This window comes from Zingiber officinale, unplaced genomic scaffold (assembly GCF_018446385.1).
Source record: "Zingiber officinale cultivar Zhangliang unplaced genomic scaffold, Zo_v1.1 ctg249, whole genome shotgun sequence".
NCBI classification, from domain to species: domain Eukaryota; kingdom Viridiplantae; phylum Streptophyta; class Magnoliopsida; order Zingiberales; family Zingiberaceae; genus Zingiber; species Zingiber officinale.
The window spans coordinates 57,337-72,882 of NW_024589920.1; the positions used below are offsets into that span (position 1 = coordinate 57,337).

General features: G+C 39.0%; 1 protein-coding gene across 1 annotated transcript; it reads left to right on the forward strand.

The window, feature by feature from the left end:
- The first annotated feature begins 208 nt into the window (after positions 1–208).
- LOC122037250 (pectinesterase-like) lies at positions 209–12,633 on the forward strand. Its single transcript, XM_042596690.1, has 5 exons — positions 209–371; positions 428–565; positions 8,828–9,094; positions 11,233–11,679; positions 11,942–12,633. The coding sequence occupies exons 1-5, from the start codon at positions 209–211 to the stop codon at positions 12,631–12,633; spliced, it is 1,707 nt and encodes a 568-aa protein (XP_042452624.1).
- Positions 12,634–15,546: the final 2,913 nt, after the last annotated feature.

Consider the following 15,546-nt stretch of genomic DNA (forward strand, 5'->3'; position numbering starts at 1 on the left):
TCCAGCTTCTAGATGAGATCAAATTTGACACCATTTGTGGGAAACTCTTAGATTGATCTGGAACGTGGAGATGGACGAAGCCGAAAAGATAACAGTTACCCTGTCCCAGGAACAACTCAACCTACTCATGACGACAAGAACACAAGCACTTATGCAAAAGCAATAAGAAACAAACTTGGTCTCTTCAAAGGCACCCATTGTACTAGCTATGACATCTAAAGAGCCACCTCTTGTTGAGCAAAGATCCAGGTCCAAGCCACCAATGGAATTCCCTCGGGTGTTCATACGAGGATCCCCTGAGGATTTCCTAGGAGCCGAGCAGCCCCAGGAATCTTCTACCAGTGATTCACCATCTCACAATCCAAAGCATGGTAAAGCCCCTACTACAAGTGCTTCGCACGATCAACTAGTTGCACCCTTCTCACAGGAAATTCTAGAAGACAAGCTGCCCAAGCGGTTTCTCCCTTGTCGATCGATGAGTATAAAGGTTCTATTGATCCTATGGAGCATCTCCACAAGTTCGAGAATGTCGCCCTGCTGCATCAATATACCGACGATGTTAAGTGTGAGTGTTCTTAACAATCCTCTTTAGCTCGGCACAAAGATGGTTAGACCAGCTCGATCACCACCTTCAAGGACTTTAAGAAGGCTTTCCTCCAACACGTTGCTAGTAGCCAAAGGTATCACAAGACTAACTTGATTTTATTTGCCCTCAAGCAGGGACTAAAAGAGTCTTTGAAAGCCTATATAAAAAGATTTGACTAAGTGCCCATGGATGTCCCCTCTGCCATATCTGAAATCTTGGTGAGAACCTTCTTAAAAGGATTGCTAGATAGAGATTTTTTCGCTCACTAGCAAGAAAACCTCCAAAAGACTTCAATAGCTAGTTGGGTTGGGCGGACAAATATATCAACGTAGAAGAAGCTCAGGCCGCTCGTAAGAAGGAAGAACCAAGCCCAGTCCCTATTTTACAATCCGACAAGAAGGTTCGGCCAGATCCCCTAATAAGCAACGAACATTGAGCTGCTCTTGTGCCACTGGTTCAAAAGCCACCGGCTCAATAAGGAATAGTTGTGCAACATGTGGAGGTAGCTCGTACCTCCTTTGCCGAGCCATGTCAGTGGATTTTGACTTTTTTCACTTACCACTAGACCAATCTATATAACACAAAGGACTTTTTGCTGCTGCCTCACACTGCAAACTCCAGCCATAACACAACAGAAAGAAAATAGCAAAGTCCTTTTTTGTTGTTCCCTCTCCGAGCAACAGCAGCTGTTGTGTCTTCCTTCGGCGGCAAACAGAGAAGTCTTCCTTCGCTGCTCTTCTCCTCTAGCAACATCCGCCTTCGAAGGGCCATTTTACTGATGATCCTCCTCAAGATGACTCAAAGCAGACATGGCTTAGAGAAGATGTTCACTTGTTCCTTCAGATTAGGAATTGTATTGATGTTGAGGTAATAGGTTTGATCAATCATTGTGAATTTGTTAAATAACTAATGGATTATGTGAAATTTATGTATTCTGAGAAAGGGAATCTCTCTTGCATGTATGAGGTTTGTAAAGCATTTTATCATGTGGAAAAATAAGATCAACCTCTCATCAATTATTTTATGGAATTCAAGATGATATATGAGAAGCTTAATATGCTTTTGCCTTTTAACCCTGATGTGAAGGTTCAATGGCGCCAACGAGAGCAAATTGCTTTTATGAGCTTCCTTGCTAGTCTATCTCCTGACTTTGAGTCTACTAAGTCACAAGTTCTCTCTAGTCCTAAGGTCTCTTCTTTACAAGATATATCTAGTCGTGTTCTTTTTACATAAAATACTACATCCGTTTCACTTAGTGGTGCTTTTGTGTGTCTCAATACTAAATATGAACCTAGAAGACCAACTAGTCATAGTGGAAACAACGTGGAAGGCCAACTAGTCATAGTGGAAACAAAGGAGGTTGCTCACAGGATTTTGAAATTCGAACACCAAATTCGAGTAGTATTATATGCAACTACTATCATAAGCCAAGACATATGTAGTTTGAATGTACCTAAAGACCGACATTAATCAATAGTTCACAATCCGATAGGGATACAGGACGTCAGTAGATGAAGCAACTAAAGTACTGCTCGACCCAGAAAGATGGAATACGTGAGGTAATAAGAAAAAGACCCAGATCAACTCAAAGATAATGAACACAATCGATTGTGGACTAACAAAGGAGAACTGAATCGTGTCAGCCCGTACGAGAATGCGAAGGAGCTGTGGGACAAGCTGGTCGAATTACATGAGGGCACGAGCGATTCAAAGGTAACCAAGAGGGACTTACTTTTAAATAATTTATTCAATATTAAAATGAAGAATGGAGAAATAGCTAATCAGCGACACACAAGAATCAAGGATATTCTCAACGGGCTCCACCTAATCGGTCACCAACTAGAGAATAGAAATGTAATCAGGTATGCCGTGAACTCGTTTCCTCGAAGAGTACTGTGGACATCTATAGTAGATGCCTATCAAGTTATGAGGAACTTAAATAAATTAAAATTAGATGAGCTATTTTGTGAACTTGAAATCCATGAACAAACTAACTCAAAGCAAGTCGAGAAAGGTAATGCACTTTTTCCAGGTTCCTCAAAAGAAGTCAAGAACAAGAACAAACTGGAGCCAGAATCTGAATCTGACTCAGAAGGCGACGAAGAAGAACAACAAGTGAACATTGTCAGAAAAATATTTACTAGAAGGAAGAACAACTTCACAAAGGACTTATAAAAGGTAATTAAATCAAACGACGTGAAGGCATAGATCACATGCTACGAGTGTAACAGGAAAGGACACCACAACCACAAGTGCCCAAAAATAAAAGAGGGCAATCCCAAGACAGCTAGAAGAAGGAAGGCACTCAAAGCGATTTGAGACGAGTCATCGTCCAAAGAATCAGACAATGATGAATCGAAGCATGGCAACTACCTCGCACTGATAGCATCCACCGGACCGAAATCAGAAAGTGAGGCGGATCAAAATGATGAGTCCGATTATGAATCAAGGCACGAGACCACACTCGTTTTCGAAGGTCCGAACGAGGCATCATCCATCTTAACTGCTAAATTCTTTAAAATAATTGCATGTCTTAGTAAAAAATTAATTAGATCTAAAAAATAAACTGAGACACTTCTCGAGGAAAATCAGCACCTCAAGGAATAAATTGATACTACTCAAATTGAAAATGAAAATCCAATAAAGCTATAAAACTTAAGGAGGAAAATACAATGTTAAAAGGTGAAATTGATAAACTTAAAAGATTGTTAGCAAACTTTACCACAAGATCAAAGAATTTAGATTTAATCCTTAAATCACAAAAAGTTGTATACAATAAGTCCAGGCTCGGATATAAGTCCAGCTCTACAAATAAAACTTTCATCTCATTAATAAGTCAAAGTTCAAAATAAACCAAAGCTTGGATACCGAAAGCTTTTCTAACCCAACAAGTATAACTAAATCAATTTATGTGCCTAAAAATAAAATTCATTACCTAAAACCAAATACATCTAAACCTACTAATTCAAACCGAAACCTAAAATTTAAAATGAAATCAAATAAATCAAACTCAAATAAAATAAACTAAATTTAAATCAAATAACTACAAATTCAACTTAAACACAAGTTATAATCCAGTTTATTACAACTATAAAACCAATCGACATAAACCTAAAACCTAAACTCAAAGTTCAATAATTTAGAGTGAGACTCTAAATTAGCTGGCACCTCTAAAATAATAATTTACCCGGCTGGGTAATTAGGACAAGATTAGAAAGAGACAAAAATTTAACTTAATGAATAGTACTAGAGAGGTTTTGGATAATAGTAGATTAGAAAAACTCTATCTATGCATGTCTAGGAAAATATTACTTTGATCTCGTACATTTGGCGTAGTGGAACTAACTAAAGGTACCCCTAACTAATCCTAACTAGTTAGACCAAAGTTTTATGTAAAGTTCAATGGGTAGGACTATTTGAAAATTTTTGAAGGCGTGGTTACTCTAATGATATCCAGGTGACTTACCACAGCTTATAAGTTTATCCAAAGAATGTCTGGTTATTGAACCCAAAGTTAAACTGGAATCTAACACAAGTTAAACTAAACCTTGAAATTCAACTTAACTCATCTCACAAAATCATAAGATCTTTTTGTCTGAAAACTTAGACTGAGTGAGATGAATAAGATTATTTTAAATTATAATTAATTCTAATTAATCAATCTAAATTTTAATAATTAAGTCCTTTAAAATTTATTAATTTAATTATAAGCATATTGTTTTTACCTGAAAACTAAGACCTTAGGTTAAGGAGAAGATATTTATTCAGATAATTTTAAAATTTTAGGAAACTTATTTACTTATGTTTTCTAAAAAAATTTCTCATTTATATAGTGTTGCAAAATTGTTTTAGCCTTAGTCTAGACCGAACCCAAAGAAAGCATGATCCTATAAATCTAGAGAACGAGTATCAACACACTAGGTATACCTTGATTGTGTATACAAAAGCATAGAATGTCATGAAATGCATAGGTCCTTTGCTTGGACTTCAGATGCTTGTATCAGTACATTAAAATAATTTTGGTTGAAAAATACAAGAGTACATTAATCAAGTTAAGTTGTCCTTTTTTTAGTAAATTTTTAACTAGACATTAATACTTAACTTGACTAACTAGATCAACACTGTGATTTCTGATAGTTTGTTAGTAACTAAATATTAGACATTTAAGGACCAATTTTAGATAAGTATTTTTAAACTAATTTTTTCTATTTTTCAACTTATTTAAATTTTTACTAATGAAAATTTAATTTTTTTAAACAGCCTAATTAAAATATTATAACTCAATTGAATTTTTAATAACTTAACTAATCCTTTAACAACTTAATTAAATAACTTAATTCTTTAAGTAAATCCTCAACAACTTGATTAAATTTTTAATAACTTAATTCAATTCTTAATACCTTAATTAAACTTATAATAACATAATTAAATTTTTAATTTTTGACAACTTAATTAAATTTTTAATTTTTAACAACTTAATTAAATTTTGATTTTAACAACCTAATTAAATTTTTAACTTGATTTTAACAATTTAATTAATTTTTTAATTTAATTGAACTTTCAACAACTTAATTAATTTTTTTCATAAATTTTTTATTCAACTTAATTAAAATTTTTTAACTTATTTTTTTTTTTCAAAGCCTTAATTTTTTTTGAACCCCCGGGTACCTTCACAGCGTCCAGGCGCCCTGCTCATAGTTTTTGTTAGGGGGCCTTGGTATAGGGGTCCGGGTGCCCGAACCTTGTCTGGGAGCCCCGCTCCGTCACAAGGACCAAGCGCCCAGACATAGTCTGAGCGGCCAGACCACGCCTATATAAGGGGGCCAGCGACACCCCTTTTCCTTGCCTCACTACATTTTGCAAAGAGTCTTCATTGAACTCTTCAAAGCAAAAGTGGAAAAATAAAATTTTGTACCCACAAAAATATTAAACTTTTATTCCTCCGATTTTTGAGCTGCATTGTTGAGGATCAACCGAGGTCATCATTTTATTATAAATATTCAGGATGCGTTAGTAATATTTGAAACTTAAATTTTATTTTTTTATTTATCTAAATTAGAATTTTATAAACCATTGTCAGTGAAATTATAAGTATGTGTTTTTCCCACCTCAAAACTCGCGTCATAAATTCATTCACAATGGTTTATAACCGTTGTCAATAAAATTATAACCGTTGTGTTAATCCTGCCTAAAAACTCCGTCGGAAATTGGGAGCGTCAAAACATGATAGCAAAAGTTTTTAGCCCCAATGCCCCTGTTCAGGAAAAGTAAAGCTTCCATCCTCCTCCGTCATGGCTAGATTCCTCCCCTTCTGTCTCGTTGTTGTGGCCAAAGGATGTCCACATATCTCCATAATGGCATGATATTGTCCACTTTAGGCCTATGCCCTCATGGCTTTGCTCTTGGGCTCTCCCCAAAAGGCCTCATGCCAATGAATAAATCCTACATCCTTTTAAACTCATGATGTTTACCAAATCTTTCTAATGAGAGACTTTGATTGAACCCCAACAATCCTCCCCTCAAACGAAGGACCACAATTACTCTCATGGTCTGGGCCTCCCCGCGAGCATCCAGTCACCTTGACCTGCTCCGGGCTTTCCCGTGAGTATCCGCATTCGGTCACCCTGACTTGCACTGGGCCTCCCCGCAAGCATCCACATCCAGTCAACCTGACCTGCTTTGGGCCTCTCCGTAAGCATCTGATCACCCCTGACCTACTTCAGGCCTCCCCACGAGCATCCGGTCACTCATGACTAGCTCCGGGCCTACCCTCAACTTCGTTCAAGGTTACCCCACATGGCATCTGGTCTGGACCATGACTCTGATACCATTTGTTGCGCAAAGAGGGGGCAATACCTCCCAACCTCTAACGTACGGAAGAAGTGGAAGAGAGAAAGAGATTGCATGGAGCAACAAGACAAAGATGCATAAAAGGAGAGCAAACACGAGGAAGGAGAATAAGAAGAGGAGGAAGAAGAAGAATTACCATGGTTTGGCGGCATGCCTACTCCATAAAAATGGCCGAAGCTTTATTAGAATTCTCTCTACACAAGAGAATCACATTACATGATTCTTATGATTATTGTTGAGCAATAGATTTACAATGATCTTTATAAATAATGCATAAATATCAGACTCGGTAAAGTCATAACAGAATTTTGTTATGAAAAATTGTAACAGAATTTTGTTATGAAAAATTGTAATAGAATTTTATTATATAAAATTGTAACAAAATTTTATTACGGAAAATCTTAATAGATTTTTCTTCCATAGCATTCATCGCTTTGGAGTTCATCCAAATATGAGCCACTCGTCAATAATCTCCACATTGGCGAATATTTACCCATTCGAAAAACACGAGTATCTGAATAAAGCTCCATCTGGATTCTTGGGTCTGAGCTTCCTTCCTCTAACATCTAGGATATGGATTAAGTTCAATCAATGCCTGAACTTCTCTGTGGTCACTAGCTTTGTTAGCATGTCTATAGTATTGTCTACAGTGTGAACCTTCTCAAGTCAAATTTCCCTGGAAGCAATCAACTCTCTGATCTTGTGAAACCTCACATCAATGTGCTTGGTTCTCACATGATAAACATGTTTCTTTGACAAATAGATATCACTCTTACTATGGCATAACAACTTGACTCCACTTTGCTGAACATCCAGTTCTTTGACCAACCCTGCAAGCCATAAAGTTTCCTTTGCTACTTCAGCTGCTGCCATGTACTCCGACTCCGTAGTAGACAATGCAACAATAGCTTGTATTAGAGATTTACAACAAATAGGTCCTCCTGCCACAATGAACACGTATCATGTAGTAGAGCTCCTGTTATCTAAATCTCTGATATAGTCCACATCTACATACCTAACAACTGAAGGATCTTCCAGTTATCTACTGAACATGATGCCATAATCAGTTGTATTTCTCAAGTATCTTAAAATCCACTTACACCCTGTAGCTTTCTCTCTTTCAGGAAGTTCTACTGCATCCCATGTTTGGTTCTTATGCAATGACTCCATCTTCACTATAAGAAATTTTGGATTTAACCACACCTAATAGACAACCGTTTTTCTAGAAACTGTTGTCTTTTTGTCATTTAACAACGGTTTTATTGAAAACCGTTGTTGTTCATCATAAATTTTTTAAAATGACAACGATTTTTAAAAAAATGTTGTCTAATGTATGTCAAAGACAACGATTTTTAAAAAATTATTGTCTAATGTATATCAAAGACAACGGTTTTAAAAAACTGTTGTCTTTTAGCGTTGCTTACATGATAATATACAACAGTTTTATTAAATTGTTGTCTATTGAATGTTGTTGAATCCCAAAAAAATAATAGTTTTTTTAACTTCACGAAAAAAAACTCATGAACAAAGAGTTTTTTTGTTCGCGTGAGGCTAGGTCACTGATAATGAGCATTTTTATTAGTTATTTTGGCTCTTAGACTTAGTATTTTTACCTTCTCATAAGCTTAATTTGGTGTTTATATTATATTTTGTGAGTAGGAATTCATTTTGGACTTAATTATAAATTTTCCATAAATTGTGGAATTTAATTGCATATTTTGATGTGGTTTTGTAGGAAATTCAAAGAGCCATGGATTAGGGTTGAACCGGATCAAATTTGGCTTGATTTGGAGGTCAAATGAGGAAAATCAAGTTAAATTAATGTGGACCGTTGATCAAGATTCAGTGAAATCCTGCCCCTTCATTCAGATCTAAGTGATCCAGCCTTTCATCATGATTTAAAGCGATCTAGACCGTTGATCTATAGCTTAAGGCATCCAAGGGTTCATTCAAGAAGTGGAGTTCCAATTCAAATCCAATCTAAAAGTCCACTCTTCAAACCCAATTTCAAAAGTCCAATTTCATCCTCTTAATGGATCCGGATCCCATTAACCCGAAATCTCAACTTCTCAACCCAATATCCAAAATCCAAAATCCAAAAGCCCACTTTTAATCCTAGGTTATTGGATTCGGATTCCTCCCCTTAACCCAAAACCCGAACCCATTAAGAAAACCCACCTTCCCTTTTCTTCCTCACGCACGGAACAGAACCCTGGAATCCCTCTTCTCGCACGATTCTCTTCCTCGCGCCAAGCTAGGGCAGAGGCGACAACTCCCCACACCGCGCCTCCTTCTTCTTTCTTCTCTCAAGCCGGCGGCTTCTCCTTTGCTTTCACTGCCGCCGGCCGACCAGCCAATACAGTCCACTCTTTTCTTCTTCTCATATTCCAGCGGCGAGCGGCAGCAACAACTCAGCAGGGGGCAGCAACCTTTGGCGACAGATCCGACCAACTCCACCTTGCCGGAGGGGTTCTCCGGCAAGAACCTTCACCTCCGGACGTTCTTCCTTCACTCCTGCCTTCTGGGGTTCAGGCGGCAGCAAGAAGAAGGCAGCAAACAGATTCATCTCCATTTCCGATCAGGTTCCAGCAGAGGGGTTCTCGCTGGAGGATTCGTTCATCATCCCCATTTGTGTCGAAGAGTGCAGCGACCAGCAGAGTGAGCTACTGTCCACCGGTTTTACTGATAAAAATTGGATGATTATATTTACTGATAATGAGGATGATACAACGACTATAACATGTTGTCTTTTGACTTAAAACATGATAGTGAAAAGCTGTTGTAAAAGGCTCCAAAAATCCGTTGTATATTGATGTGTTGAGAAAGATAGGGTTCTTAAAGATAACGGTTATAACTCATTGTCTTTTAACTTAAAATACAATGATGAAAAACCATTGTAAAAAGCCTCAAAAATTTGTTGTAAATAGAAGCGTTGAGAAAGATAGGGCTCTCAAAAGACAACGATTAAAAATCATTGTCTTTTTCTTAAAACGACAATGACTTTTTAACCGTTGTCTTTTAAGGGCCCTATCTTTCTCAACGCGTCGATTTACAATGGATTTTTTTTGAGGTCTTTTAACATAGTTTTTCACCGTTGGCTTTCAGAAGTTTTGTTGTAGTGTCAACCGGGTTAATTTGGATCATGTATATTTGATGTCTTGTGTCTGAGTGTGCAGGGACTTAGGAACACAAGAAGTCGAGCGGAATATGTAACGGACGAGAAGGATGACATGGAAGCGAGTCAACCGGCTTGATGCATCCGAGGGATGAGAAGCTAAAGAAGAGTAGACCGGTGGAGCAAGAAGAATGAGCGTTGCGATCTGAGAGACGAGATGCCGAGGAGAAGCCTACTTGAGGAAATGGCCGGAGTTGGGTTCAGGTAAGCTCAACTCTGGATGGTTGGAGAATCACCCCAGCAACCTGAGCAATAGCCGAACAAGTCAACTCTGTATTGACTTGTTCAGGTGCCTAGACCAAGTTTGGGTGCCCGAACCAGGTTGGTACCGAATAGGCACCTCTTCGTGAATGTTGCAGCGGGGATAGAGTTTGGGTCCACACCAACAACAGTCTAGGCACCCGCTGTTCCAAGCGCTCCGGTACCAATAAAGACATCTCATCGCATCGTTGAAGAGCCATTGTGAGCAAATAAAGTGCACCGCGATCCACACATGAACCACGCATCATAATCTATCTCATGACAACTTAAGGTACAAGCAAAACTACTAACAACAAGTGAACCAAGCTACCACGACCTGTTTCATAGGTATAGTCAGGATATGTAATTAGCTATCTAGTAGCTATCTAGTTATTGATTGTAGACGAACAACTCTACCATGACCTGTCTCGTGGGCAGTCAAGGTACACAAATAAACTACTAACTGCAAGCGAACCACACTACCATGATTTGTCTCATGGCAGTCGAGGTACATAAATAATGCAACAGGAACCAAGTAAAGTAGTAAACAATCACACCCAAGTGACCGGAGCAACAGTCGAACACGTAACATATATATATATATATATATATGTGTGTGTGTGTGTGTATGTATGTTGATGTACTTGTTTGAACTCCATGGACCGACCTCAAATTAAACGATCCATATATATAATGAGTCATCAATAGCATAACATATATAGGCCATGCAAGCTCAACCCCTATTAATAATTAACTAGATAAATTCATAATCAATCCTACCAAGTCAAATCAATCGGGCATGACCAAAGCCTAGTTAGGCCAAGTTGCTCATGCCAAGTCCGATAAGATGAGTGAGTCAAGCCTGATCAATTAAAATCTACAGAATAATAATCTTAATTAAGTCCGTACTGTTATTAGCACGATTTGTTCTGTATGATATAAGCACAAATAAATTCAACAAAATATATATATGTATGATACAAGGAATGAGATCATGTAAATATGACAATTAAATCAAATAAAATATCAATAATTTTTTTTATTGATTTGCACTTATCCAATCTAATAATTATATATTGATGATGCACAAACGAATTAACCTACCTTGTATAAATGAAGAGCATGTTATTAATGAAATTGACCGATAAGCACAAATAAATTATACAAGGAATGAGATCGTCTAAATATAAATATAAATATATATGACAATTAAATCAAATAAAATATCTATAAATTTGGTATATATAGATTTACACTGATCCAATTTCATAATATATAAACGAATTAAGAGCATGCATGCAGCCGTACGTTTAATATAATTAATTATTAATTCTTCTTCAAGTTTCTGCGAATTCTGCATCCATGGCGAATTTTTTGTTAGCTTTCCTCCTCCTCCTCCTGCTGCTACGGCTAGAACACTGCTACGGCGAGCCGATGGCGTCATATGAGCAGTCGTCGATGCTGATTTCCACCGGCGGGCAGCATAAACGGCACCGCCGTTTGGGGTTACTGTTCCCGGAGTGGGTGGCGGCGGCCGACCGGAAGCTGCTGGCGGATTCGGACGTGAATCCGGATCTCGTGGTGGCGCAGGATGGCTCCGGCGACTACAGATCCATTGTAGAAGCCGTGGCGGCTGTGCCCAAGGAGAGGGGAGGAAGCACGACGAGGTTTGTGATATACGTGAAGGCCGGCGTCTACAAAGAGTACGTGGAGATTCCTAGCTCGATGGAGAATTTAATGATGACCGGCGACGGGATAGATGCTACCGTGGTGACCGGGAACAGGAGCGTTAAAGATGGCTACCGGACCTTCCAAACGCCCACCTTCGGTTAGTTATGAATATATAAATAATCAATTGATTTAATTTACAATTAATTAATTAATATGCTGAGAATATATATTCTCATATTAATTAATATGTTTGTAGTTTTTTTACCAGCGAACTAGTTGAATTAATTGCAAAATTAAACAGTCGTACAAGAAATAGATGTTCACTTTGCTAGCTTCTAATTAATCCATCTATTTAATTAATATTTCTTCAAATTGGTCAGAATCCGTTTAATGTTTGTAATTCAATGTACATTGATCAGGCGTATCGGGCAACGGATTCATCGCCCGCGACATGACGTTCCAAAACACGGCCGGGCCGAAAAAGGAACAGGCGGTGGCGCTCCTATCCCAGTCCAACCTCTCCGTCTTCTACAGATGCAGCTTCAAGGGTTACCAGGACACCCTCTACGTCCACTCCCAAACACAGTTCTACCGAAACTGCGACGTCTACGGAACCATCGACTTCATCTTCGGCAACGCCACTGTTGTCTTCCAGAACTGCAACCTCTGCGTTAGGCGGCCAATGAGCGGCCAGAAGAACACAGTGACGGCTCAGGGCAGGAACAGCTCGGACGAGACCACCGGCATATCGATCCACAACTCCGTCGTGGCTGCAGCGTCTGACCTCGCGCCGGTGCAGGGGTTATTCAAGACGTACCTCGGCCGGCCGTGGGGGAACTATTCGAGGACGGTGGTGATGAAGACGGAGCTGGGGGACTTGATCGACCCAGCGGGGTGGTTGGAGTGGGACGACCGCCCCGCGCCGGACACATTGTACTATGGGGAGTTCATGAACACTGGCGCCGGCGCCGACACGAGTAGGAGGGTGACTTGGCCCGGTTATCACGTGATCAATAACTCGTCTGAAGCTGAAAAATTCACTGTCGGAAGCTTCTTGTCTGGTGACACGTGGATACCAGCCACCGACATTCCTTTCACGCCGGGCCTATAAATTAATTAAACATGGTGCTATATAAATAAAGGGCCAAATTGGAAAATTTAATAAATTGTGTTTCTAGGTAAAAAAAATTGCAAGTTACTTTGTTCTATCTTCGAGTCATCTTGCCGTATAATCATTGCGCAATCCATTATTGCAAACCCTCCATCTGATCACGTGGCTCCTAATTACTCGTCCGAATATGGCACGGTGTACCAGTTGAATATGATCTCCGATATCCAACAGATCTCCTGGTTCTTCAATCTCTAGCTTTTCTTGATCTTGTACGTTCTCTCTCTGCTTTAATTTGTTGCTTACATTGTCCTGGATCAGCATCAGCATGGGAACAAATTAAAGGACGTTGTGGACCTTACCTTCTCGATCGTTGCTGGTTCTTCCTCAAAGTGTTATAAAGCAACCACTGAACGTCGCCACCAACTCTCCCTTCTTCGCCGGACAAGATACAGGCATGCATTAGGATGAGTCAGAACGCTGTGACATGTCCCGGAGAAAGCCACGACTCGTAATTAAGCTTATTCTCCGGACGCAGTCCTTGACGGATTCGAGCATAACTCGATCTACCTGATGAATCATCGACCACCGTTTGTTCGAGCTAGGGAAATACTATATGTCAGTTATAAGTACTCTGGCTAGCACGATCGAGGTCGATGTCAGCAACGAAGTCCAAACTCCAACGTTCTTCTTCTTCAGGGGTAATGATAATGATTAAGCCTCAGAATTACACATTGTTCCTCACTTTGCACGTGCCGTTATATTGATTGAAGAGATCATAATCTGATGATTCGATGCAATCAATTTACATTTACATTTCTTTTTGATACCAGTGCTCGCTCTTTAATATATATAATTATCAATGGACGGGGAGACCTTGAATTCAAGTATGCCAAGATTCTGTCCCATTGAGCGATCGACCGGCAATCCAAGGGAAGAAGCGGCGGAGCTACAGTGACCTGAAGTCCTTCGAGGTGCAAGGATTAAAGGACTAATTGGGGTTTGTCTACAACATGGGGCCAGTCGGGTGGCATAAGTACTGGAAGCCTAGCGAATGCTATTCCGGGTCGGCATGAGAGATAAGAAGCTAAGCTAGTCTTATGACGGTGACTGAGAGTGCAGAAAAGGCCGAGTTACCAGGTCGTACCTCTCCGAAGCATGCAAAATGGTTCGAGGAGAAACCGAGTAGCTCATGCTCCGCCGAAGGTGTTGAAATTCTAAATGCATGAAAGAGGAATTAATTAAAGCGGTTAAAAATTTACAGCGATCTCCCGTAGATCCGCAATCGGTAGTGGCAAAAATTCGCTGTCGGAAGAGCGATCACAAGATCGGAAAACCCTCCGTAATTCCACAAACCAAATCCCACCGCCTTGGATATTCACCTCTTACTCTCGTCTCCAACGTAACACACCCTGATTCTCATCCTTGATCCTTGGACGCATCCCCTTTATATAGGGAAATAAACCTGGGGCATAATGGACCTTTTCCATTATGAGTAGTGGAGAACATGGGTCATGTTCTCATATCTCCACTCTCCCCATTTCCAACATCTCCCACTCGTCCAAGGTAAGTCACTAAAACTAGTTCATTCAGGTAAGTCAGAAAGACTTAATGAGTCACATAGACTATTAGAGAGTTTGGTCACATAGACCATATGAGAACATCCAATCCATACTTAGAGAAAATGGTTGGTGCGATAGCAAGCACACTGAGCGATAGTTGCTAAGAAGATTGTTACACCTTGACTTAGTCGCTCGTTGAGCAATCAATGCTAATAAAGTTGTTACACTTTGCTTAGCTGCTCAAATAAATTAGAGACACACTCTTCATGGCACTTAGCCACTTTCCTGGTGGCACATAGCCTTTATCCAGGATCCATCCAATCTTCAAGTGACACACAGCCATTATCTTGAAGATATCCATGTCTTGCTATTTACCCAGATTAAATAATTTTCATTTACATCGATATGAACATCTCTAATCCCTTATAATGACCATTATGTCATGAGCATGTTTCATATCTTATATTCACATTCATTTCCGTATATAACAAAAATGGGTCGACCAGTGAATAACAACAAAAGATGTAAATATATTTACTCTTCCTTTTTAGCTAGAATCAATTCATTTTAATTAGTCGCTTTCCTAGTTATGCTCCATAGACCGAATCATCCATAGCCATAGGATACATGCTAAAGTAGCATACACTGATTAAAACTTCGAGTAAACAGCTAAATAGTCACTAAGGCAAAAAATTGAGATTAACATATAATTTCAAAGGTCTCACATAGTAGAGAAACAGGGAGTCTTTCTCCTACTACCTTTATTGTCGCAATAGCACATGTAGTATGAATCACATGCTACGATGTTATTCTCTTTATTAAAAAGAGTGCATGTTGTCTTCAAATTTTAACATCGTACAGATTTTGATCTAGACATACTTAACGTCTAATCCTGAATTCAACATATGAATTCAAATCTGGCCTTCAACAGGTTCAGTAAATGATGAGTTCATTTACTTAGATCATTATTTACACATAAATGATCTCATCTTGACACAATTATCAAGGCGACCTCAACTTATGAATCTGTCTCTAATTTCATAATTTCAGCTACGTAAGCTGTTTCATAAGTAACGGTCTTACCCCTATTTGTACTTAACAAACAGAGATGATTGTTCATGTGAGTGGACTAATCTCCACCTGCCAACATGCTCACCGAGATCTTATATGAATGTAACAAATACAACATATACACTGAATAAATTATGACAAATTACACAATCATAACACAAAGTCTGATTGTTATTTCAATATTGTTACATTCTACGAAGTCTCATAGACTTTACATGTTCTTTAAATGACTCTTTAGTCATTGGCTTAGTAAAAGGATTTGCAAGCATAACACGTGTAGGGA